The sequence below is a fragment of the Bos javanicus genome, chromosome 1 (assembly GCF_032452875.1).
Source record: "Bos javanicus breed banteng chromosome 1, ARS-OSU_banteng_1.0, whole genome shotgun sequence".
NCBI classification, from domain to species: Eukaryota; Metazoa; Chordata; class Mammalia; order Artiodactyla; family Bovidae; genus Bos; species Bos javanicus.
Window position 1 is genome coordinate 64,495,618 of NC_083868.1, and position 25,831 is coordinate 64,521,448.

The following is a 25,831-nucleotide window of genomic DNA, read 5'->3' on the forward strand; positions in this document are numbered from 1 at the left end:
ATATACTATTTGCAATCATTTGACGTCTAACAGTACTGTAGACATTCAGGTGCTCAAATCTATGCTATTTAGTAAAAAAAAAAAAAAAAAGCAGTTTGAGGCCGTGGAAAGAACTGCTAGCCCGGGTTGTGCCACTGACTGTAAATCTTTGGGTGAAAAAATGTTTCCTTTTGGCTTTCAGTTTTTTGGCTGCGGAGAATAAGACGTTTTCAAGATGTTACAGAATGTAAAGGACAAATAGACATTTTTCCCCAGGGTGCCATTTATTCATTCTCTCCTGCGATTCGATTTTATCTGAGAGATGGATGCTGCTGCTGCTAAGTCGTTTCAGTCGTGTCCGACTCTGTGCGACCCCAGAGACGGCAGCCCACCAGGCTCCCTTGTCCCTGGGATTCTCCAGGCAAGAACACTGGAGTGGGTTGCCATTTCCTTCTCCAATGCATGAAAGTGAAAAGTGAAAGTGAAGTCGCTCAGTCGAGAGATGCATATATATATGTATATATAAAGAGCGCGAGTTCAGCTCTAAACAAACAAGCACGTCAGCGGCTGACTACCTGTGCCGCCTTCCCAGAGAAGCTGCGCAGCTTGCTGGGCTCGGGACCAGGACCGGGAGGCCGAGCGGCGCTCTGCCGTCACTGCGCTGGGCGGCCCTCCGCCCACGTGGTGCGGCTCCTCGGCCATCTTTGTGCGGGGCTCCGCTTTCGTCCGCGCAGCAACTGGGACTCCGCGGTTGGGTGGCAGGCGATGGAGCTGGGGGTGTCCTCCCAGCTTTGGTTGTGGCTGCTTTTGCTACTCCTGCCCCCGGTGCCGGGCCGCGAGAAGGAGTCAGGTGTGCTCCGTACAGGGCCGGGCTCACCGATGGGGCTCGGGGTCTGGCCGCGTTCTGGGGCGCTCTCCCGCGCCCCTCGCTCTCCCGCGCTGCTGGCGCCGCTTTCGTGCTGTGGCCGCTGCGGCGCAGAGCTGGGCAGCGGGCACGGCGGCTCTTCGGAGCAGAGAGCCTCTGGGTGTCCGGCACTGCTTCTCCTGCCTAGAACCCTGGAGAGTAACCCATCCTACAGAATTCAGAGCGATAGTGGGTAGGGGAGGGCATGCCCACAGCGGGTATGGCCCACGCTTGGCTACCTTGCACCTCCCTAAGACACACTGGGGGATAATTCGTGTGTGTGTATGTGTGTGTGTGTGTGTGTGTGTGTGTGTAGTGTTCGTAGTCCATTGTGTGTGTGTGTGTGTAGTGTTCGTAGTCCATTGTGTGTGTGTGTGTGTGTGTGTGTGTGTGTGTGTGTAGTGTTCTTAGTCCATTGCGTGAAGAGATTAAAGGAGGGTTAATTACTGTGGCTTTTAATCGATCCTCTTTATAGGGCTCAGTTTGATTAGTAAAAACTGAGTATCTGTGTGACCAATTTATCCGTAACCTTCTGAGTGCCGGGCATTATGCTTGGAAATTTTCCCCTTTCTTGGATGTCTGGCAGCCAGAGTAGAGGAGCAGACTTGACCTGAGTGCTGAAGAGCTGTAGAATGAAACCTTCCTGGCTGTCCATTTCCACCAGTGGGATGAAAAGGGGGTGTCTAATAAAAGTTTTGGCTTTCTGTGGATTCTACTTACCTGCTGCTAGTGAATAAGAATACTCAGGGGTGTTTTGTTAACCTTCATTTTTTTCACTTTTTGAAGGTTCAAAATGGAAAGTATTTATTGACCAAATTAACAGGGCTTTGGAGAATTACGAACCATGTTCAAGTCCAAACTGCAGCTGTTACCACGGGTGAGTTCTTTTCTTTCACCCATCTTTAAGAATTTAGATCTTGTCAGGAGGAAATCCCCTAAAATCCCCAAGAGACCTTGGTTGCAGTGGTCAGAGAGCAGACAGGGTCCCTGAGGTGGTTTTCTGATTTCTAGAGAATAAAAATACACTGGGATAGTAGAGGCCCAGGTGGTCTCAGCATTGCCTGTTAACTCCCTGTAGGAATGTACTTGTTTGCATTCCCCACTGGACTGAAAGCTTCTTGAGGTCAAGGCATATGCCCTACATTGGCTGTTGTATTCCTGGTGCTGACTCTCAGTAAGTGAAAGTCACTCAGTTGTGTCTGACTCTGCAACCGCGTAAACTATACAGTCCATGGAATTCTTCAGGCCAGAATACTGAAGTGGGTAGCCTTTCCCTTCTCCAGAGGATCTTCCCAACCCAGGGATGGAACCCAGGTCTCCCTCATTGCAGGCATATTCTTTACTAGCTGAGCCACAAGGGAAGCCCTACTCTCAGTAAGTACTCCATAAATATTGTTGAAGGAATGAACATATTTTTAAATGAATCAAATTATGTTTCCTGTTGGTTATCTTTTAATGTATGCAAATTAAGGCTAGGGTGTGATGGTAGAAAGATTACTTTGAAATCAGCCTTACATTCTAGTGCCAGATTCAGGTCTCAGATCCAAGTCAGTTCTCTAGATATCAGATTCCTTATCAGTTAAATAACAGAGTCCTTTAACTCCTCATTACATTCATTATTTTATAATTCCTCAAAAAATTTACCTGATGCATGTGATACTTACTGAAAACTTGGTTTGTACCAAGCCTTAAAAGGGATACAAAATAGTGTAATTCCTAGTTACTCCTGTCAGTCACACATACTGCTGGAGTATGTGGGGTGGTAGGGGCCGAACAGGCTAGAACGTAAGACTCGGTTTCAAGCTGTAAGGCATAAGCTGTGCCTTCTGTGGGATTCGGAGAAGGAAAGGTCAGCGGGACTGCAGTGACTGGGAGGACACAGGTGTGACAGGAGTATTGAGAAGGAATATGCATCAGGCAAGGGAGGGGCAGGCCAGGTGGAGGGAGGGGGAAGAGATGCTCGATATTGGCTTGCTTTTTCGTTTCTGTTGCTTTGTTGTTATTTTAGGTTACCTGTGGTGCTTCTGGGAAAGAGGTTGCTCATTCCTGCTCCCTCTTCTTTCCCGAAGCTTTCTATGCTCTCTAATACTGAGCCCAGACCTACAGATAGGAAGAGTTGGGATGGTACCCTTCTCTTGGGCTGCTTTCCTTGATGATTCCCCTTCTTTTCCAGTGTCATAGAAGAGGATCTAACTCCTTTCCGAGGCGGTATCTCCAGGAAGATGATGGCAGAGGTAGTCAGACGGAAGCTAGGGACCCACTATCAGATAATTAAGAACAGATTATACCGGGAAAGTGACTGCATGTTCCCCTCAAGGTAAGAGCTGTAAGGTACATATATCTTCTGACCTTATTGCTTACTTAATACTAATCCACCTGCAATGCAGGAGACCCCGGTTCAATCCTGGGGTTGGGAAGATCCCCTGGAGAAGGAAATGGCAACCCTCTCCAGTATTCTTGCTTGGAGAATTCCATGGACAGAGGAGCCTGGTGAGCTTCAGTCCATGGGGTCACAAGAGCAGACACGGCTGAGCAACTGACACTCTAATATAGTCCAATTAAAGGGACTTACAAGTAAACCCTTACATTTCAGGACCACACAATAGTGACATCTGTCTCCTCTCTTTGTAAGGCTGGGGCACATCACTGGTTGTACTGGATCTGGCTCTACCCCTTCTTCTCCAGATACAGCAGCTGCAGGACACAGGCTCATGTTAACTAGTGTGAGTGAGCTGGGTTGAAGAAGAAGCAATGACTGATTGTCAGGGGACAGCTATTGTTCTAGATACTGACTATTCAAAGAAAGGTGGCAGAAAGGCAAGAGAAATAACTAGGGCTGCAGATTACACAGGCCACTCTAGGCAGGACTTTAGCTGTGAGAGCTGAAGTTCCTTATCAGTGGGCTAAAGGCTGATGGGGAGGGTCACAGACTGAGCCTGGAAATTGCCCTTAGGCAGCATTATTTACAACAAATAATAAACCTTCCTCGTTCAAGCCTTTTTTTTTTTTTTTTTGGCGCAGCTGCCTGGCTTGTGCGATCTTGGTTTCCAAAATAGAGATTGAACCCGTGTCCGGGGAAGTGAAGTGAGAGCTCAGAGTACTAACCACTGGACCGCCAGGGAATTCCCAGGAGTCCTTTTTTAAAAAAAAAAAAAAAAACCCTCAAATCTTTATAAAATTACAAAGGCAGAGTATTCCCTTACTAAGACCTTTTTTTCTAAATGACGTATGCCATTACAAGTAAAATAAATGAGCAGTATTGTAAAAAAACAAGCATCTATTTGGTCACAAGGATTTATATTTTGTCATAATAACTTCATTACAAATTAGTGTATTTTCACTGTCAAAAATACATAAAAACAACAACAGAAAAATATAAAGATCATTTAATATCCCATATTCTGAGGTAATCACAATTTTGGTTTTCAAGTGTCAGGGGCAAGTAAGGTGGTAGTGGGGAAAATCATTGAGGTATTTTAAATAGACATTTGTTTCATTACTTGGAGCAATAGTAGAGACTTTAACTACAAATTATGAGTATAGAGGAATTTGTGATTTCTACAAATGAGAAAGAAAATATGAATATAGATCCTTTTGGACTTTAAAAGGTTTTCCAGTGTTTGATAGTTAGCTGAACAATCTCCAGATCGAATTAAATTGTGCTCTCGAAGTTTCTGCAAGGCACATAGCTCTTATTCCTGACTCCAGAGCATTGTGGTCAGAATCTTGAGCTCTTAGAAATATTCTTAAGAGAGGATGGGACCTTTCATTGGCAATAAAATCGTCTAGAGTTCTAATACATTGAAAGTTCCCTGCCCCAATTACATACACAGCTAAAGAATTGAGAGTTAAATAAAAGAGAAACAAAACAAAATATTTAGAACCAGCTTAATGAAATGGACACAGTTGTGTAATATCTCAGACTTTTATCTGGCCCAAAGTAGTATCTTTCTAGGTCTAGATCTTTTAATTCACCCAGTTTGAGAAATATCAGTGACATTTAAAGAATTCAGTTCTGAACAAAAGGACATGTAAACTCACCATTTCAAGGATGAGCTAAGGAACTGGAGCACCATCTAATTAAGCACCTGGAGATGCATCATTTCAAAGATAGAGAGTAACATTTTTTTTTAAAATAATAGCATTAGTGAAGTATGGTTGACATAAATTGCACATATCTAAAGTGTACAATTTGATACATATATCAAAATATGTATCTAATATATATATCATATATATATATATATATTTGTAGCCAAGATAATGAACCTGTCACTACAAAAGTTACCTTGTGGCCCTTCTTTCCCCTTTTCCCTGTCATGCCTTCCTCCTGTCCTATCCCTGTCCTCAGGTATCCACTGATTTGCTTTCTCTCATTATGGATTATTTCCTTGAGTTTTATATAAATAGAATCATGCAGTACGTGATAGAGTGCTATTTTAAAAGCCAGGTGTGAAAGAAAATAGCAAATGTTTTAGCTGTTAACATGTAAATGTAAATACATGTAAATGTATTATTATAATTATATGTAATAATATTATTATATAATTAATAATATATAATAAAAATATAATAATACATTTTTTAAACTTTGTAACTAGTAATTTTTTTAACATCAAAGGAGTATTATATGCACATGGTAAAATATTTGGTTAACTCAAAAGTATATACAATGATGCCCTCCACCATACCACTAGTCCCTGAGTCTTCCTCTCAGGAGACAGCTACAGTTGTATATCCTGCCAGAAATAATCTGCATATACAATTGTCTAGATTCACCAGCAAACCAGAATATGCTGTATCTTCTGTTCTGCAATTTACTTTTCCTTTCCATGTATCAGTAGATTTTGAAATTGTTCCATAGGAGTAGTACATGGAGAACTCTTTCATAGCAGCATAAAAATCCCATTGTATGGATTTCTTTATTCAGTTCTGTATCAATGAATGCTTAATTATTCCCCATCTCTCCCCTTTAATTTTTGACTAATGGAAACAACGCTGCAGTGAGCATTCTTGAACTTAGACTTTTGAACACTCATGCTGAGTTGCTTCAGTCGTGTCTGACTCTTTGTGACTCCATGGACTGTAGCCTGCCAGGCTCCTCTGTCCATGGGATTCTTCAGGCAAGAATACTGGAGTGGGTTGCTATTTCCTCCTCCAGGGGATCATCCCGACCCAGGGATTGAACCCGCATCTCTTGGGTCTCCTGCATTGGCAGGCGGGTTCTTTATCACTAGCGCCACCTGGGAAGTCCCTTTGTAAATATATCTACAGTATAGAAGTAAAATTAATTAGGCAAATAAAGTGTTTTTAAATCTCAATAAATAGGAGCAAATTGTCCTCCAAAGAGGTTGTTTTTACACATTCACCACCCTCTTATCACATGCTCAGAACAGACCTCACACACTCAGTAACACTATGTATTATCAGGCTCTTTTGATCTTTGACAATCTGATTGGTAGAAAGTAGCATGTAGCTTCACTAGATTTTTTCTTTTGTCATGTTTATACTTTTTTGTTGAAATATATTTAATATATAATGTGTAAATTTAAGGTGTATAACATTAGTCTGATAAGTTTATTTTAATATGATTTCTATTGTAGCAACAATTAGCACCTCTATATCATGTTACATAATTATTTTCTTTTTTAGTAGTGGAAATGATTAAATTATAGTCTCTTAAGTTTGATAATTATCATACCATTTTGTTATCTATATTCACTTCACTGTGCATTAGATCCCTATGGCTTATTTATTGCTCCTTGTAAGTTTTGTTCCCTTAAACAACATCTGTCCTATCCCGTCTTTCCCCAGCCTCTGATAAGCACCATTTTATTCTCTGTTTTTATAATTGTGGCTTTGGGGGCATTTATTTGTTAGTAGTACAGTTGACCATCTTTTCTTACGTTTATGAACGATTGATATTTAGTAATCACCCTATATATTGATATGTAGTCATCACCCTATATATAAATCAGTCATTATCACACTGCCAGAAAATTTTGGTCAGACCTTGGAATGTTGCTACCAGTACTGTGCTGGTCCGGACCTCAAGGATGGGGCAGGAAAGTTAGCTTTCAGTGTATACTTACTTTCTTTCCAGAAATCCTTTTAGAAAATCTGTTCTGAAAGCTATGTTACAATCTTTGTGATTCCGTACCTGGCATTCTTTCTGGCTTGCAAAGCTGCTCTTGAGAATGTTCTGTATTTAGGTTGAAGGTAATGAAAGGTTCTTTATCCTTCCTCATAAACTATGAGACTTAGTTATGGTGGAAATAAAAATAATGTCCTTGTGAGACGCAAAGCCCAGGGGACATAATTAGAAAATCAGCTTTTCCAGTTCCTATCAAAATTTACATCTTGCTTACTAATTAAACTATTCCATGTAGGAGAAATAAATGCTGGAAATGAAAAGAGGAGAGGAAGTGATAGGAGTAGCAATAATGTTCCCATCAAACTTAGGATGCTCTAGTTGGAGAATTTTATTATTGTAAGCTGGAGAAGCTTAGCCAGAAAAGATAACTTGCACCACATGAAAGAGTGGAATAGTCCTTTCAGAAGCATTGCTCTCAGGACGCTTTGCAGGAGGCCAGTGATCTGAATGCTGGGTTGTCTTACCTTGAAAGTGTCAGTGGGACCCTGCCTTGTCTGAGAGCAGGCACTGATCTGGTGAAGTTGTGGTATTTCTGGTTGACAGGTGTAGTGGTGTTGAACACTTTATTTTGGAAGTTATTGGGCGCCTCCCTGACATGGAGATGGTGATCAATGTGCGAGATTATCCTCAGGTTCCTAAATGGATGGAGCCTGCCATTCCAGTCTTCTCCTTCAGTAAGGTAAGTACAGAAAGGGCTGTCTGAGGGGATGGAGGGTGGTCTTCTAGGTCATAAGCAGGAGATGACTGAATGTGGCAGAGTCTGATGGGTAATGGTGTGGATGAGGCCTGAGGTTCCAAAGCAGGTCTGTGTCCCTGTTAGCTTCACAGTCATTGAATGATAAGACTGAGGAGGAGGTGAGGACCTGTAAGTGATGAGTATGATTGCTTGGGATCTTAGCTAGGGCTGAGGGTGGAGGGTGAGGAATGAGAGAAGCCTGAGGAACCTCTAAGAAATTGGAGGTGGGGTTCAGAGAACCTGCAGAGCATGGGAGAGAGTGACCCAAGAAAGCTCATGGACTTTCAACAAAAATATTGAGCTCCTACAATGTATATATCCCCCATGCTACTGCGTATCATCTGCCTGGCCACTATATCCCAGGGTCCTAGCCAGGCTAATGGTCAGACTAAAGGTTCTCAAATAACCACACAGTTTGCACCCAAACAGTACACTGAGGGGATAGGCCTGAGGTGCCTGAGGGGGACATGTGAGAGGGTGATCTTCGAGTCTCGTTATGGAGAGATAGGAGTGCTGGAACATGCTTGTGGGCTTGGAGAATAGGGCGCAGTTAATATCTTAGTGCTCAGCTTCTTGCAAATGGTGTATTAGCAGGAATGGGGCTTCATTCCCTAGGGACTAAATATGAAAGCACTTGGGGCAGGGATGGGGGAGGCTAGAAGAGAGTGGATGGAAAACTCTATGGGAGAAGAGTAGGTCTGGGAAAACCCTGCAGACTTTGGGAAAAGGAACTGTTTCTGATTTGGTGTCTCCAAAGCAGAGGGACTTTTTCCCCACTTTTTCTTTATCAGAGTTTACTTTCTGTCTAGACTTGTTTATTTCCTGTGCTGCAAGTGGGCTGAGGCCACATTGTGTTGCATTTCCCATGGTTTAGCCTCAATTCTCAAAAGTGCTTGGTCCCGTTATTTGTCATGAGGCCCTCTCAGAAGAACAGATAGAGGCTCCCATGTAAGTCAGTAAGGGTTTATGTTTATTATTTATCTGTTTTTTTCTGCGGATAATGAAGTATGATCATCAATATACTAACTTTCCTTTCATCTTTAATTCCTTCCCCCTGCTTCTTTTTTTTTTAAACCAATGACTCCTAGTTTGCCAGGCAGGGATTTTAGTCTGTCAGCTTTATAATAAATATGCAGTTTCTTTTGAGCAGCTGTTATGCCTGAGGTGCTTGATGAATCGCATACCATTTTTTAAATATTTGAAAGAAGGCAAACAGCATATTGCATATGTAATTCCAGTGGAAGACAGTAGAATTAGAGGTTTATCACTGGCCAGAATTTTAACAGAAGTAACCATATAAAGGTTTCAAATGGTTTCAAACTTTTTTCAAAAGGTGTGGAATAATACCCCTACCCCCTTTCTGCCCATCATTACTTTTGACCCCGATTAAAAAAGAAAAATAACCAAAAAATAACTCAGAACTTATTGACCAACCAATATGAGCTCAGAAGCGCCACAGTATTAGGTAACACTAACACTTACTGAGTATTTACTATGTGTCACTGTTCTAAGTTTTTTACATGTATTAACTCGTTTAATATTTAAAACAAGCCTGTTAGATAGATACTATTATTGATATTATCATTTCTCTAGTTATAAAGATAAGGAAACTGAAGCGTAGGAAAATTAAGTAACTTGCCTAGAGTTGGAAAGAGGTGGAGTCAGATAATCTTTCTCAAGAGCCCACACTCTTAACTATTGCATTGTATTTCCTAATTCTTGCTCCTATAAGACTTATCTAGGAAATCATTAAGAACTGGTACGACCATATATGGAGAAGGCAATGGCACCCCACTCCAGTACTCTTGCCTGGAAAATCCCATGGACGGAGGAGCCTGGTAGGCTGCAGTCCATGGGGTCACGAAGAGTCGGACACGACTGAGCGACTTCGCTTTCACTTTTCACTTCCATGCATTGGAGGAGGAAATGGCAACCTATTCCAGTATTCTTGCCTGGAGAATACCAGGGAACGGCAAAGCCTGGTGGGCTGCCATCTATGGGGTCGCACAGAGTCAGACACGACTTAGTAGCAGCAGGACCATATACTCTCCAAGTATGATATCAGTTAAAAGATGAGAAAGCTATGTGGTCATTCAGAATTGGGTATATCGTTTCCTTAAACTAAAACCTCCAACAGTATATTTCTTCTAGAAAAACACAACTTTTGGGAACTGGAAGAGTTGACATTTAGTGTGATTTCATATTCTGGGATTCAGTCAGCCCATGAATTTTAACCCATGATCATTTTTGCCTTTTAGCATCCAGAGTCTAGACTTAGATGTGTCTTTGATGGCGTAACACAGGGGCAAGGCCTTTTCCAGATCCCGTGACATGAGTGCAGTTTGCTGCTTCTTCCTCTGCTCCAAGAATGATTTAAAATAACCTCTCTCTTTCTGTTGAAGACATCAGAGTACCATGATATCATGTATCCTGCTTGGACATTTTGGGAAGGAGGACCTGCTGTTTGGCCAATATATCCTATGGGTCTTGGACGGTGGGACCTCTTCAGGGAAGATCTGGTAAGGTAGGTCCTCTAGAGAGGTTTTATTTGTCCCTCTTTTTGGGTCACCTTGAAGTAAACAGTTAAGTATAAACAATTATTTTCTGTTAAATGACTAACTTTTAAGCTAAAAGACAAAAAAACACTTTATAGCATAAGCAATTTTATATGTGTATAGAAGTATTTGCATATCCATAGAAAAGATGTCAGCAGTGCTTCTGTGGGAGGGATAATAGAAGCCTCTTTTTTTTCTTCTTTAAATTTTTCTATACTTTTAAGATTCTTTAAGAGTGAATTTCTTTTAAAAGTAGGAAAGAATAAATGATCATATTGTGGGGAAGGATAGAAAATTACTTGGAAGAACATAAATGTACTTTATAATTAAGAGCCAAGCTCTTCAGGCAGGGATGGGGTGGGCATAAATGTCCCATCGGCATCTCAAGTTCAAGCTTATTTCAGATCATCTGTAACTGAGGATTGAAACCTGCCTTGGCCTGTTGTCTGCATCCTGCCATCATTTCAGAATTTAGATTGTCTCATTCATCAAGCTGTAGGTGTTTCTTACCTAGCTACATTTTACATTAATGATCCAAACGACATTGGTGCCTAATTAGTAAACTTCTAGAAACACAGTCTTTCTAGTTCTTCTCTCAGATGTAGAGAAAGCAATAATTTAATTCAACTTCATTTTCACAAATATCTATCACCTGTATTAAGTGTGACTACATATTTAAATGAGATGAAGAGAACATCCCTTTTCTGGAGAAGCATGTAGGGCTGTAGTCCTCTTTGTCTGCTAGAGCCACTGGTTAAATAAACAAGTCAATTATTCAGTAGGTTTAATTGGGAAATTATTTTTTAAGATAACTTGGCCTCATACTTTGTTGTTCTTGTCCAGCTCTTTCTTTCAGGGATGAGGGAATGCAGACTCAGAGAGGTTAAGTGACTTTGGTCAAGGAACCAATTTAGGCCTGAAATCCAGGTTTCCAAGTGCATTATCTTCTCCACTAGTTAATATTTCCTGTGTCCGCCAGACTGTGAGACTGTCATTTTTTATTTAGCATTTCATTTTGAACATAATTTTGAGAGAGAGAAAAATAATAACGTTGTTAACATTTTTTCACCAAGTTATTCTTGACTTTAGTTTTCTAATTCTTTTTTTTGCCCTCAGGTGCTTGCAAATACCCTTTTCACATTCTTCTTTTTGTAGCTCTTTTTCCACCTGCTGTACATCTACTTTGTTTTTAAAATCTCTTTAAAAACAACTTTTTTCTGAATATTAAAACTTTGTGTGCTTATAAAAATTTATCAGTGTGTCCCACTTAGGCAACTTTTCCCCCACTAATTGGTGTGTCTTAGAAATCTTTCCATGTCAGTACATAGGTGGAGAAGGAAATGGCACCCCACTCCAGTACCCTTGCCTGGAGAATCCTGTGGACGGAGGAGACTGGTGGGCTGCTGTCCATGGGGTCACACAGAGTCAGACACGACTGAAACGACTTAGCATGCATGCATGCATGCATTGGAGAAGGAAATGGCAACCCACTCCAGTATGCTTGCCTGGAGAATCCCAGGGACAGAGGAGCCTGGTGGGCTGCCGTCTGTGGGGTCTCACAGAGTCAGACACGACTGAAGTGACTTAGCAGCAGCTGTTGCTGCAGTACATAGGAAACTGCCTCATTCTTTTAAACAGTTGCATGGTATTCTATCAGATAATAACTTGATTCATTGTGTCCTTCAGTGTATGTGTAGGCTACATGTGTAATATTTGCATAATTTCTTGTTTTCTGAAGTATTAGAGAGTATGTTGCATACTTTATGGCTCTGTACCCCTTAATTCTTTGCTGCATAATTCCTAAGAGCGAGAGTGTTCCCTTAATAATCACATTGGAATTATCAGTTACAGGAAACAATGTTAATTCAACATTGAATTGTCATAACAGTATCCCATAAGACACATTTCTTCTCAGATACAGGATCCAGTCCAGCATCTTGTGTTGTATTTAGTCCTTATGTGTCTTTAACTTGTTTTAATCTGCAACAACTCTTAAGTGTATCCTTCTCTTTTACTGTGTACTCTTATTGTTTGTAAACTAATAAGCAATTTTTAGGGAGATAGAATATGTTTTAAAAATCGTTAATATGTTTTTCTTTTGATATCTTCACCTTTTATTCTTGAGCTGAATTTATTCATGATTTTAGAATTGCAATTTTATTTTTTAGAGCCCTCCATTCAAAATCTCTAGCCTCATGATTTCATTTCTTACCTTGAAACTTTAGTAATCTGTTTCCTGATCTGCATTGGTGTCTGCCTGGCGTGTTTCCATCTTTATACTCTTCTGGGAGTTTGTCCCCATAGACTGACTTTTCACCCTGTAGAAGAATTCAGTATTGCTGTGGATTTAAAGAATTCACTCTACTGTCAGCAGAGGAGTGGGGTTATAAAAGAGGGCTGGGGCAGCACCAGTGTTAGTGCTTGCCCAAAGACAGAAATCCTAACATGGGTCTTCTGAAGGGGTGGATAGGTGGGTGGGAAAAATGAGGGAGAGGAAAAACAGATGATATGTGGTTCAAGTCTGTCTATATTAAATTCAGCTTTCCCAGGGACTAAGGAAATTTATACTCAAAATTTCAGTGTTTTTGGTTGGGTAGTTGAGCAGTATATCAAAATGTAAAATGTGTATATCCTTTGACCCAGCCATTTTACTTTAAGAACTTATCCTGAGAAGATAATTAAATAAGTATGCAAAAATGTACATACAGGGATATTCACTTCAATGTTGTTTCTTAAAGTAGAAAGTTTAAAACTACCTGAAAGCTCACCAATAAGGAATGGAGTAAATTATGACATGGCTGCTGCTGCTGCTGCTGATGCTAATTCGCTTCAGTCGTGTCCGACTCTGTGTGACCCCATAGACGGCAGCCCACCAGGCTCCCCGGTCCCTGGGATTCTCCAGGCAAGAACACTGGAGTGGGTTGCCATTTGCTTCTCCACTGCGTGAAAGTAAAGAGTGAAAGTGAAGTCGCTCAGTCGTGTCCAACCCTCAGCGACCCCATGGACTGCAGCCTACCAGGCTCCTCTGTCCATGGGGTTTTCCAGGCAAGAGTACTGGAGTGGGGTGCCATTGCCTTCTCTGATGACGTGGCTATAAAATGGAATATTGTGCATGAACGGAAAGTAAAGATAGAATAGGGCTTAAAAACAGGGACTCTGGATTTAAACCTTACTAGCTGTGTAATGCTGGGCAAATTGCTTAGCCTCTTAAAGGCCTCAACTGTGTAAAGTAGGGATAATAAAAGCCATCTTGTAAGGTTGTAAGAATGAGTTGTGTGTGTGTGTGTATATATATATATACGAATGTATATACACAATGTGTGTGTGTATATATATACACACACACACACACACACAATGTGTGTATGTATGCAGGAATGTGCAGGAATCACACCTGCATCTCTTATGTCCCCTGCATTGGCAGGCAGGCTGTTTACCACTAGTTCCACCTAGGAACCCCCTCTCCCCGGCACCTCACCCACCAGTGCTACAGTAGTTCTGATTTGTTAGGAGGGAGTATGGGACAGAGCAAAAAATAGTTGGACTGGAGAATCAGGTAAAGATGATCCAGTGAGAAAGAACTGGAAGATAAGCCAGGAAAATATGGAGGACTGGCTCACTTAAGAGAAATGAGTAATGGGACACTATTTGTATCTGAACAGTACCTCTACCTGAAAAGTTTATGTGCGAAGTTTCTCCATTATAGCAAACAGCTCACCAATCCCTCATGAACTCCACTTCAGTTTGACCCCCTCCTTTGTCAGCGAAAGACGCTGCAAAAACATCTGTGAAGGGTTCCCACAAAGTAAGTTAAGAATGATGCATCTGTCACCTGAAACTATCACAACATTGTTATTTGGCTGTACCCCGATACAAAATGTTTTTGGTGTTTAAAAAAAAAAATGATGCATCTGTGAGCTAGCAGTTTCAGCAAGGGAAGCTGGTTATGGTAACTGGTACTGAGAACTGAATTTCGCGGACTTGGTCTTTATGGAGCACTAAGTACAGTTTGAGGATACCAGAGTGCTTTGCAAAATCAGACTAAATCTGATAATACTTCCTATGCATCTAAAACATAAAGTCAGGAAGTGATTTATTTCCTTGCCCTTGATTCGGTATCTGATATTTTCTGCAGTTATTGTTGCCTAGTAATTTTATCAATCAGTTCAGTTCGGTCACTCAGTCATATCTGACTCTTTGCGACCCCATGGACTGCAGCATGCCAGACTTCCCTATCCATCACCAACTCCCAGAGCTTGCTCAAACTCATGTCCATCGAGTCGGTGATGCCATCCAACCATCTCATCCTCTAGACTCTTGCTTAAAGTAAGGAAGAAATCCTGATTGTACTGAATTAAATAGCCCTAAACATGTCATTCGGAGAAGGCAATGGCATCCCACTCCAGTATTCTTGCCTGGAAAATCCCATGGATGGAGAAGCCTGGTAGGCTGTAGTCCATGGGATTGCTAAGAGTCGGACACGACTAAGCAACTTCACTTCCACTTTTCACTTTGATGCATTGGAGAAGGAAATGGGAACCCACTCCAGTGTTCTTGCCTGGAGAATCCCAAGGACGAGGGAGCTTGGTGGGCTGCCGTCTATGGGGTTGCACAGAGTCGGACATGACTGAAGCGACTTAGCAGCAGCAGTAGCAGCAAACATGTCATTTACTTTGGGAACTTTTCTTTCAATGTTGCTAACTTATTAACCAAACAGTGGATTTGCGCATATTGCTAGCTAGCATCTCCAGAGGATAAAGTAATAATAAAAGGGAACATAATGTCATTTAGAGCTTTTTCTTTTGAGTAGCGTTGTTGTTCAGTCACTAAGTCATGTCCAACTTTTTGTAATTCCATGGACTGCAGCACACCAGGCTTCCCTGTCTTCCACTGTCTCCTGAAGTTTGCTCAAACTTGTTTCTACTGAGTTGGTGATGCCATCCAACCATCTCATCCTCTGTCACCCTCTTCTTATTCTGCCCTCAATCTTTCAAAGCATCAGGGTCTTTTCCAATGAGCCGCTTTTCACATCAGGTAGCCAAAGAATTGGAGCTTCAGCATAAGTCCTTCCAATGAATATTTAGGACTGATTTCCTTTACGATCGACTGGTTTGATATCCTTGCAATTCAAGGCACTCTCAAGAGTCCTCTCCAGCACCACAATTCAAAAGCATTTATTTTTTGGCACTCAGCCTTCTTTATGGTTCAACTCTCACATCTGTACGTGACTACTGGAAAAACCATAGCTTTGACTGTATGGACTTTTGTTGGCAGAGTGATGTCTCTGCTTTTTAATTTGCTGTCTAGGTTTGTCATAGCTTTTCTTCCAAGGAGTGTCTTAATTTCGTGGCTGCAGTCACTGTCTGCAGTGATCTTGGAGCCCAAGAAAATCCATCACTGTTTCCACTTTTCCCCTATCTGTGTTGCCATGAAGTGATGGGACTGGATGCCATGATCTTAGTTTTTTTAATATTGAGTTTTAAGCCAGTTTTTCACTCTCCCCTTTAACTCTCATCTAGAGACTTTAGTTCCTTCATTTTCTGCCATTAGAGTGGTGTCATCTGCATATCTGAAGTGTTGATATTTTTCCTGGCAATCTTGAATCCAGCTTGGGATTCATCCAGCCTGGCATTTTGCGTGATGTACTCAGCATAGAAGTTAAATAAGCAGAGTGACAATATACAGCCTTGATATACTCCTTTCCCACTTTTGAACCAGTCCATTGTTCCGTATCTTGATCTGCCTACAGGTTTCTCAGGAGGCAGGTCAGGTGGTCTGATATTGCCATCTCTTTAAGAATTTTCCAGTTTGTGATCCACACAAAGACTTCATAGTCAGTGAAACAGAAGTAGATGTTTTTTGGAATTCCCTTGCTTTTTCGATAATCCAACGGATGTTGGCAATTTGATTTCTGATTCCTCTGCCTTTTCTAAATCCAGCTTGTACATCTGGAAGTTCTTGGTTCACGTACTGTTGAAGCCTGTCTTGAAGGATTTGGGGCATTACCTTGCTAGTGAATTGAGTAGCCTGGGTCAGACTTACTTTGAAATGTAAAGCTCTCAGCTAAGCTTTAGAAATTATTCAAACACTTCTTTATATAGTTAAGGAAGAAACACAGAAACTAATGAAATCTGTTTTTAGGTCAGCCGCACAGTGGCCATGGAAAAAGAAAAATTCCACAGCATATTTCCGAGGATCAAGGTGATTATACTTTCTGACATTTTACAAAGGTACTCTTCTGGCTAATGTGTACAATTTTGAGAGTGTGGCAAACTCTAGTTCAAAGAGAAAACTAAGATAACTAAGAAGAAGACATAGAATCACAGAATTTTAGGCTAGAGAAGAACCCAAATTATTGGCCAAATCACTTTTAGCTGAATTGAAATTCAAAGAAGTAAAGTTCATCTGTCCAGTCATTCAGCAGACATTTACAAAGTGTGACGAGTGTGATAGGCTTTAATTATTTAATGCTGAATAGAACAATGAGCTGTCCTCTTGCCTGAGAGATTGCATTTCCCTGGGAGTACTTTATGATTGTGCCCACAGACTCTCTTCCACTTAATGGCAGAGCAGGAACCATCACTAGCTCTTCTAACTGCCTTTTTCATCAGACCATGTGGCTGCCAAATAGTGGTGGAAGCGTAGACTGAAACTGGTGAAAATTGAGAGAGATGCATGGAAGGAAGGTAGAGCGAAAGCAAAAAGGTTAGGGGAAGACTGAGTCCATGTTGTTCAGCTCCGTATCCCAGGTGTTGAGAACAGTACCTACCTTGCAGATGCACACTGAGTATCTGTTGGACAGATGAATACCAAGACGAATGTGAAGGGAGAGAGTTCTGCAGATTTCTTAGTGTGTCCTTGTCACACTGTCTCTTCACTTGGTGGTGGATTTCAGAGTGCAAATGAGCCCAACAACCATTGCTTATGGTTCCTTGTCAACATCTCTGATTCTCAGATCTTCAGATTACAGATTCTTAACTTGGGATCCATGTGTGGACTTCAAGACTTTTAGGAACTCCTTGAAGTTATATGGGGATATGTAGAGAGGGCGTCCACAGTTATCAGATTCTCAGGGAGTCCATGACCCCTCAAATGTCAACATCGTCTGGTACTAGAACCATAACTAGGACTTTTTCTACAATAAGTTTTCAGGTGTTTGAGCCCTTTGGTTTTCTTTTTAATTTAAATATTATACTGGGTTTTACAGAGCACACCCAACAAAGGTCATGTAGCTGTTTTGGTGAGTGGTGATTACCTAGTTACACAGCTATGAGTACCAGTGATTAGAGGTTACATGAAGCTTCTAAAAGGGAAATAATTCCCTGGGATGTGGCTGTAGTATAACATAATCCTAAAGACTAGATGCAAGCAGAGAGGGCCAAATACTCCCCTGCCCTGAAGGGTACAGTGGCAAACAGCCAGGACCACCTAGATGCTGTAGGATCTAGTATCCCCCTCCTCTTCTATTAAATAACCCGTGAGTTGTTCATCTGTGCATATGGTCATCGTGTTGGGTCCGATTACTGCTTACCTTTCAGCTATTGGGAGTGGTCTTATGGTGTAGGAGACGTAGTTCTATGTCATGTGTTTCTTTTATAGGACAAGTCCAGAACGAGATCCTCTCATTCTTCTATCTCGGAAAAACCCAAAACTTGTTGATGCAGAGTACACCAAAAACCAGGCCTGGAAATCTATGAAAGTAATCACCAATCATCTGACTAGAGCTACAACAGTGAACATTCTCACTCCAGGAACATTGCAGCTGGGTAGAACTTCACATTAGGTTTCCTCTCAGTGCTGGGATGAATGTTGAGACCGTTCCATGGACTAGAATTAGTATATGTGTAAATTATTCTTTTTCAAACTCACATTGTGTTTCTGGGCCCTTATGATGACTCATATTTTATATTAATTGGAAGGTTTAAACCAGAGGTCACAAACATTTTCTGTAAATGGCTAGCTGGTAAATGTTTTAGGCTTTTCGGACCTTACAGTCTGGGCTGTAGTTCCTCAGCACTGCCGCTGCAGGGTGAAGGCGGTCTTCGACAATATGTAAACAAAGGAGCATGCCTGTGTTCCAATAAAACCTTATTTAGGGCATTGAAATTTGAATTTCATAAAATTTTCCCATGTCATAAAAATATTGTCCTTTGGATTTTTTCCAGCCATTTGTGAGGTAAAAATAACTTTAGTTTATGGGTTGTGCACAGAAACAAGCAGTGACCCAGATCTGGCGTACGGGCACTAAGTTTGCCAAAATCTGGTTTAAACCATTGGTTCTCAACCCTGACTATACAATCCAGCCAGAGAGCTTAAAAATTAATAGAATAAATCAGAGTCTCTGCAAATGGTATATAGACATCTTCATTTGTTTAAAATTCCCCAAGTGAGTCTAAGGTGAAACAAGCAGTGACAGGCTTCTTTGGTTGGGAGTCCCATCTCTATCCTCTTAACTCTTTCTTGCCTTATTCAAAGACCCTTAAGTTGTAAATGTCCTCATCTGAAATTTCCATATACCATTTGAGGATGATAGGAGAAAATGTTTAAACTTCTTGTCAGAAAAACCAAGTGAAAACTAAGAAATACTAAGTAAAGATGCATGTATTTATCACATGATCATTTAATTCAAACAGAAGCAGGTGCAGTATAAGAAACTTTGTTAAAAAATAAAAATTATGAAAAAATGTATCGATTCATGACAGCATATGCTATGGGAGGCCGCAGAAGCAAGCAAGACTTGTTCCCCTCACCATCTGCTAAGGTGGCTGGAATATGGATAGGGGATAGGGGTCTCGGACTCTGATGCCCCCAGGCGCTGCAGTCGTGAGCGGGAGAGAGCACTGAAGGTCCAGTCATTTCTGCCAGGGAGAATAGGAGCTCTCTTTGCCACATCCTCCTTTTTTTTTTTCCCAAGAAAGGTGGAAATCGGTTTTTATAAGAAGTATCCTGCCACTTACAAATGCTGGGCAGTGGTTTGAATATTTATTTTTCAAATACTTTGCTAGTGCAACAAAATCTGTGTGTGGGCTACACCTCTAAAGCCCACCAGCCACCGTTTGTAACCTCCTTTGCCGTATGATTTACACAGAGTGAGTTGTGCTGCAGGCCATGACCTCCTGAGTGCAGACGAAGAGTCACATGGCCCCAGGGAAGCTTAAACTCTAAAATCACACAGACCAAGTTAAAGCCCAAGCTCTTCTACTTAAAGCTGTGTGACCTTGAGCAAGTCTCCCAACTTCTCAAAGCCTTGGCTGCTTCATTTATAAAGTGAGACAGTCTTGCCTCCTGAGTTTGTGCATTCTGAGACTTCAGGGAGGTCATGTTGATGAAATGTTCAGTGACCCTTGTTGCACAGTGGTCTTCAATAAATGCCCCTGCTGCTAATACTAACAACTTCCTTTTCCCTGAAAGGATACCTTGGGAAAGCCAGCTGCTAAGGATGTCCATCTTGTGGATCATTGCAAATACAAGTAAGATTTCCAGGACTCCTGACTCTTCTGGTTTTCCCTATTTCTTTTGGAATAGCTTCTCTTTGGGTGAGGATTTTAATACTAGGGTCCAGCTGGGGTTTGTGAAAGTCACGTTAATTGATTAGTTATTGCTTACTGAGAGCCTGCTGTGCACAAAGCTCTGGACTGGGTTCTGTGGGAACTGCAGAGACAATGAAACAGGGACAATGGTCCCTGCTTCCAGGGAGCCTGCATGCCCATAATCAAAGGGATGGGGTCCCCTCTCTGCACCCCACACAGCCAAGAGCTGAAGTTAGATCAGTCATTTATTAAGTTAATAAAAATAGTTTAAGGTTCAACATGAATGAGGAATATGTAACTAATGTATTATATTTAAATGTCAAGACTAAGAATGAGATGAAGGTAAAACAAGGTCAGGAGGTGGGCAGTGGGAATACTCAGAGGAATGAATGGTAATTACACTGCATAGTGGGAACTACAGAGTAGAAGCAGCTCTGGTTAGAGACAGGTACCAGAAATTCTGAAAAGAAAATGTTCTTAGTTATTAGCTTTATTTTCCAGGGGGCATTTCTTTGAAGATTGATTAGGCATGCCTGGTTGTCTTCTCCAGACTTCTTAAGAGGAAACAGGGAACAGGGCATACCTATGACCAGATAGGGAACACTATGGGAAAAACCAGGCTTTGCAGGGGGACCATGATGAGTTCGAGACTTTAGGCCTAGAAAAACTTGTAAACAAAGGGTGAGATGTTGTTTCCATTGAGCCTTGTGTCCGCTCTGCCCAGCACCCAGCTGCTGGCTCTATCTGTCTCTGCCTGGAGAAAGTATTTCTTTTTCCCCCTCACGCTGATATTCCCAGGAACAGGCTCTAACCCCTGGAAGAGCAAGGAGTTTATGGGAACTCCACAGGGACATGCTGATGGGTCCTTGAAAATTGAAAGTGGAAAGAGAAAGAAGAGAGGGTAATAAAAGGGGAGAAGAAGAGGGGATAAGAAAAAAATGTCATGTGTGGTAGCAGGAATATAGTATCAAGTATATTTTGCTCTCTGTTTTCCAGGTATTTGTTTAATTTTCGGGGTGTTGCTGCAAGTTTCCGGTTCAAACACCTCTTTCTGTGTGGTTCACTTGTTTTCCATGTTGGTGACGAGTGGCTGGAATTCTTCTACCCACAGCTGAAGCCATGGGTTCACTACATCCCAGTAAAAACAGACCTCTCCAACGTCCAGTAAGCAGCCGTCCCTCAAGCAGAGTCTCTGATGACTCCCACAGTCTGCCTCTAAGTCCCCAGCCATTCAAGACATTTAGTCCTAATGACTTTTTCCACTGAAAGCTTTTTTTTTTTTTTTTAATTTTGTTTTCAAAGATAGTATTGCATTATTGTCCAACTAGACTGAGTGGGATTTAATTTTTTAAGTGCTCTAATGCTGATTCAAAATGTAACATTCAGATAGTATGCATTGAAAAGCACTAATCTCTCAGACTAAATAGATATGGGTATTCAATCGTGTTATATCGTCAAAAGAATTTTCAGATACAGTGTGAGAACTGGCCTCAGTGAAACGAAGGCAAATTTCCTCTCATGATGGGAAGAGCTAGGACGGCATATGGAGAAGGGCCAGAAATGTAAGCCCAGTGCCCTCTTCTGGGGACCAGAGCAAGAGACAGGAGGGAAATTTTTTCTTCACTATTGATTTTTGGTGTGTATCATTGAACATATCTCTGTTTTCCCAAATATGTTCCAAAACTACAACAGATTGTTTCGCCTATGTGCAAAGGACTTTTTTTGTTGTTGTTATTTTGATCCTGTGAGGACCTGATAGCTTTACTTTAAAAAAAACCCAACATCCATATATCTGAAGATTAACTACAGGCCTCAGTATGTTATCTCTCTGCTTAGTACTAATGAGCATGGTCTGTATTTCAAAACCTAATAATTCTTTCCATTTTAGGGAGCTGTTGCAGTTTGTAAAAGCAAATGATGATGTAGCTCAAGAAATTGCTGAAAGGTAAGTTCTGTTCATTTTTCTTTTTCCACTTTAATCATTCCTACTTTTCCCAAGCTAAAGTCATAAGAATGTTGTTACCATGGTGCTATCTGAATGTCGGCCTCATTATACAGAGATAATTAGAATCAAAGCTGTCCTGGGGAAAACTACACATTCACCTATGTCCCAAGCCCATCCTTTGTAGAGTTAGACTGAAATCTTTGAAGTAGATCAAGTACCCTTTCTGAGGATTGGCTCTTTATATATTTGTTTTTAAGAAAAAAAAAATTTCTATTTCCAAATGCACGTGTATAGTAGATATTATGGAGAAGGAAATGACAACCCACTCCAGTATTCTTGTATAGAGAATCCCATGGACAAAGAGCCTGGTGGGCTGCTATCCATAGGGTCGCACAGAGTCAGACACGACTGAAGCGACGCAGCAGCAGCAGTAGATACGATGGCTGTAGAGTTGGTTCTTACGAGCAAAGAGTTAATTTACATGAAGTGTTCTGAACAGTGCTTGGCACAGGTAAGTACTCAAATGTAAGCTACTAGTTTTATCAAATGTCATGCCTTAACTGTTCTTGTTAATCTTGTCTCTAGGGGAAGCCAGTTTATTCTGAACCACTTAAAGATGGATGACATCACCTGTTACTGGGAGAACCTGTTGACCGAATACTCTAAATTCTTGTCCTATAATGTAACAAGAAGGAAAGGCTACGATCAGATTGTTCCCAAAATTTTGAAAATTGAACTCTAGTAGTCATGATCAGGCCATAGTCCTCTCTATGGCATCAGACCTCAGATATCCTACAGTGAGAAGCTTGCTGTGAATGTGACACCTATACCTTGGATACTGTTACCAAGTCAGATATCTGGTTTTCCTTATCATGCTGTACCAGGAGCAACTTTGGAGAAAGATCCAAATTGTATGTAATACAATTAGGAAGTCGCTCAACATCTTTGCTAAAGAAGGACCAGAAATTGTAAGATGTGGGTTTTGAACCTGATTCTGCCTTTCATCTTCTTAGGACCAATCACAGCTTGTGCCTCAGATCATCCATATGTGTATGTCCACACTGTGAAACTGACTGTGCCCATGGGGTGACGCCCTTTGTCTCATTCTGTTGAGTAGAAAGTCACTCATATGAAACTAGTACAACTCATTACCACAGTTCTGCAGTTATTCTACACTTGATCTCTGTCGCTGTATTTTAACGTAGAAAACCCTTTAGGGTTTGTAAAGAATACTTGGGGATTATTTTCTGAAAGGTCTAAGGAAGCAGTAGTGTGCCATGCAACAATGTAGGAGCTTTCTTTTGTAAAAGCGTAAACTCTTTGGTACTCAGGAGGTTTCTATAAAGCCATGTAGAAAGGGGCCAATTGCATGAGTAGTCATTGCAATTGGATTTCAGCTTCCCTTTTTGTGCCTTCGCATCCTTTATGTTCTCTTTCAAAAAAGAGTGATTGAAAACCTCTTGATAAATTTAGGAAATAGTCCTTACTCTTTAAAGGAATTTTGCATAAAACAGCAACTCTTCCTCATTCTTCACATACCCTTAATATTTTTTCTCCTTGAGTTGGCAGCAGTCCACGCTTGCAGGGATCTCAAGGAGTCTTCATGTATGAAATGGTGTCAAGTTGGGAGTTTAGAGCATTCACCTTTAGCACTTACTTACACAGGAGATGCCTGTTTTAGTGCACATCCTGTTGAAGTGCTTCCTTTTTCCTTTTTGAAAAAGACATTTGGATAGTAGTTTAATCTCGGGATTAAAGTACTTAGTCAAAAATGAAGAAAAACTGTTAGATTAAAACCCATGTAGTTCAGTGACTCAGAACCATCCTTGTTCTTTAGACCCAAAATTTCCACTGAGAAATCAACTCTTTTTCCTTTGCCTCTTAAGAACTGTTTGGTATTAACTGGTTCCAAAATTAGTAAATGTGAGATTCGGTTATATAAAATCGGGGACTATATTTCCATTTATGAAACATGCATTTGGCCATTTAAACTCCCTTTCACGAACTATAAGCCTACAGACCTTCTTAGAGGACTTTCTGGTAAGATCATTACATAGAACAGGGCAAATGTTTACAATTGAATTTTGTCTTTGAGTATTAAAAACTCCTGGGGACTGTGTCCTTAGGTGCTATAAATCTGGCAGTAAGAGGTCCAGATTTCTGAGTTGTACTGTGGTTTTGCCTTATCAATAGGAGGCCCTGGTAAATATTATCGTTCTGTTTTAATTTTCTTCTGACTAAACTAAAAGCTTAAAGAGATGGGAATACCAGACCACCTTATCTTATCTCCTGAGAAACCTAAATGCTGGTCAAGAAGCAAAAGAATCAGAAATGGAATAACAGACTGGTTCCAAATTGGGAAAGGAGTACGTCAAGTCTGTATTGTCAACCTGCTTATTACTAATAACTTCTATGCAGAGTACATCATGTGAAATGCCAGGCTGGATGAGTTCCAAGTTGGAATCAAGATTGCCAGGAAAAATATCAGCAACCTCAGATATGCAGATGATACCATGGCAGAAAATGAAGAGGAACTAAAGAGCCTCTTGATAAGGGTGAAAGTGGAGTGGAAGTTGCTCGGTCGTGTCCGACTCTGTGACGCCATGGACTATACAGTCCATGGAATTCTCTAGGCCAGAATACTGGAGTGGGTAGCCTTTCCCTTCTCCAGGGGATCTTCCCAACCCAGGTCTCCGGCATTGCAGGCAAATTCTTTAACAGCTGAGCCACAAGGGTAAAAGAGGACAGTGAAAAAGCTGACTTAAAACTCAGCATTCAGAAAACTAAGATCATGGCATCTGGCCCCATCACTTCATGGCAAATAGATGGGGGGGAAATGGAAACAGTGACAGACTTCATTTTCTTGGCCTCCAAAATCACTGTGGATATTGACTGCAGCCATGAAATTAAGACACTTTTTGGAAGAAAAGCTATGACAAACCTAGACAGCATATTAAAAAGCAGAGACATCACTTTGCCAACAAAAGTCCATACAGTCAAAGCTATGGTTTTTCCAGTAATCATGTATAGATGTGAGAGTTGGAACATAAAAAAGGCTGATTGCCAAAGAATTGATGCTTTTGAATTGTGTTGCTGGAGAAGACTCTTGAGAGTCATTTTGGACAGCAAGGAGATCACACCAATCAATCCTAAAGGAAATCAACTCTGAATATTCATTGGAAGGACTTATGCTGAAGCTCCAATACTTTGGCCACCTGATGTGAAGAGCCAGCTCATTGGAAAAGACCCTGATGTTGGGGACGATTGCGGGCAGGAGGAGAAGGGGGCGACAGAGGATGAGATGGTTGGATGGCATCACCAACTCAATGGACATGAGTTTGAGCAAACTGCAGGAGGTGGTGAAGGACAGGGAAGCCTGGCATGCTGTAGTCTATGCAGTCACAAAGAGTCAGACACAACTTAACGACTGAACAACAAAACTAAGAGCAAAATTTTCTGTCCTTTGGATTAGCAGCTGAGGGTGCATTTCCCTGGAAGTGTTTCCAACTCAAGCATTATCTCTCAGACTCCTTATTTTCATTACTCTAGGCAGTTAGAGGCTATCATAATATTTTTCTCAAGCCTGTATTATATGACATCACACTGTACTGTAGTTATTTGACTGTTTCTCCTGTGAGCTTTTTTGTTTCCCCTATGAGCTTCTTGATGGGTAGGAATCATGTTTTACTTACCCCAGTTTCTCCATTATCCAGCACAGTGCCTCACACAGAATGCACAGAACAATGCTGGAAGGATGGATGGATGGATGGGAACAGTGGACTTAACTAAATCCTGTTTACAGACTGCCCAGCCATTGGCTTCAAGAGGGACTGGACAAGACGCTAAGAATTGGGTCAATGCACATTCTCATCTGTCTTTTGAAGAGTTAATAAGACCATTTGTATTTAAGTACAGCAGATGTTATTCAGATTTTACATGTATTTGTTTACCTCAGTGTAGATGATATGAAGATGGGTGTAATGACATATAAAATGTATGGTTTTGAAAGTAATTTTTTATCTCCATAA

The 25,831-nt window shown here is 41.1% G+C and overlaps 1 protein-coding gene across 1 annotated transcript; it reads left to right on the plus strand.

The window, feature by feature from the left end:
• Nucleotides 1-646: 646 nt before the first annotated feature.
• POGLUT1 (protein O-glucosyltransferase 1) lies at nt 647-25,831 on the plus strand. Its single transcript, XM_061396362.1, has 11 exons — nt 647-829; nt 1,670-1,760; nt 3,057-3,200; nt 7,581-7,716; nt 10,176-10,297; nt 16,470-16,529; nt 17,928-18,027; nt 19,740-19,798; nt 20,855-21,022; nt 21,747-21,803; nt 22,389-25,831. Exons 1-11 carry the CDS (start codon nt 745-747, stop codon nt 22,543-22,545), a joined length of 1,179 nt encoding a protein of 392 aa, XP_061252346.1. The 5' UTR covers nt 647-744; the 3' UTR covers nt 22,546-25,831.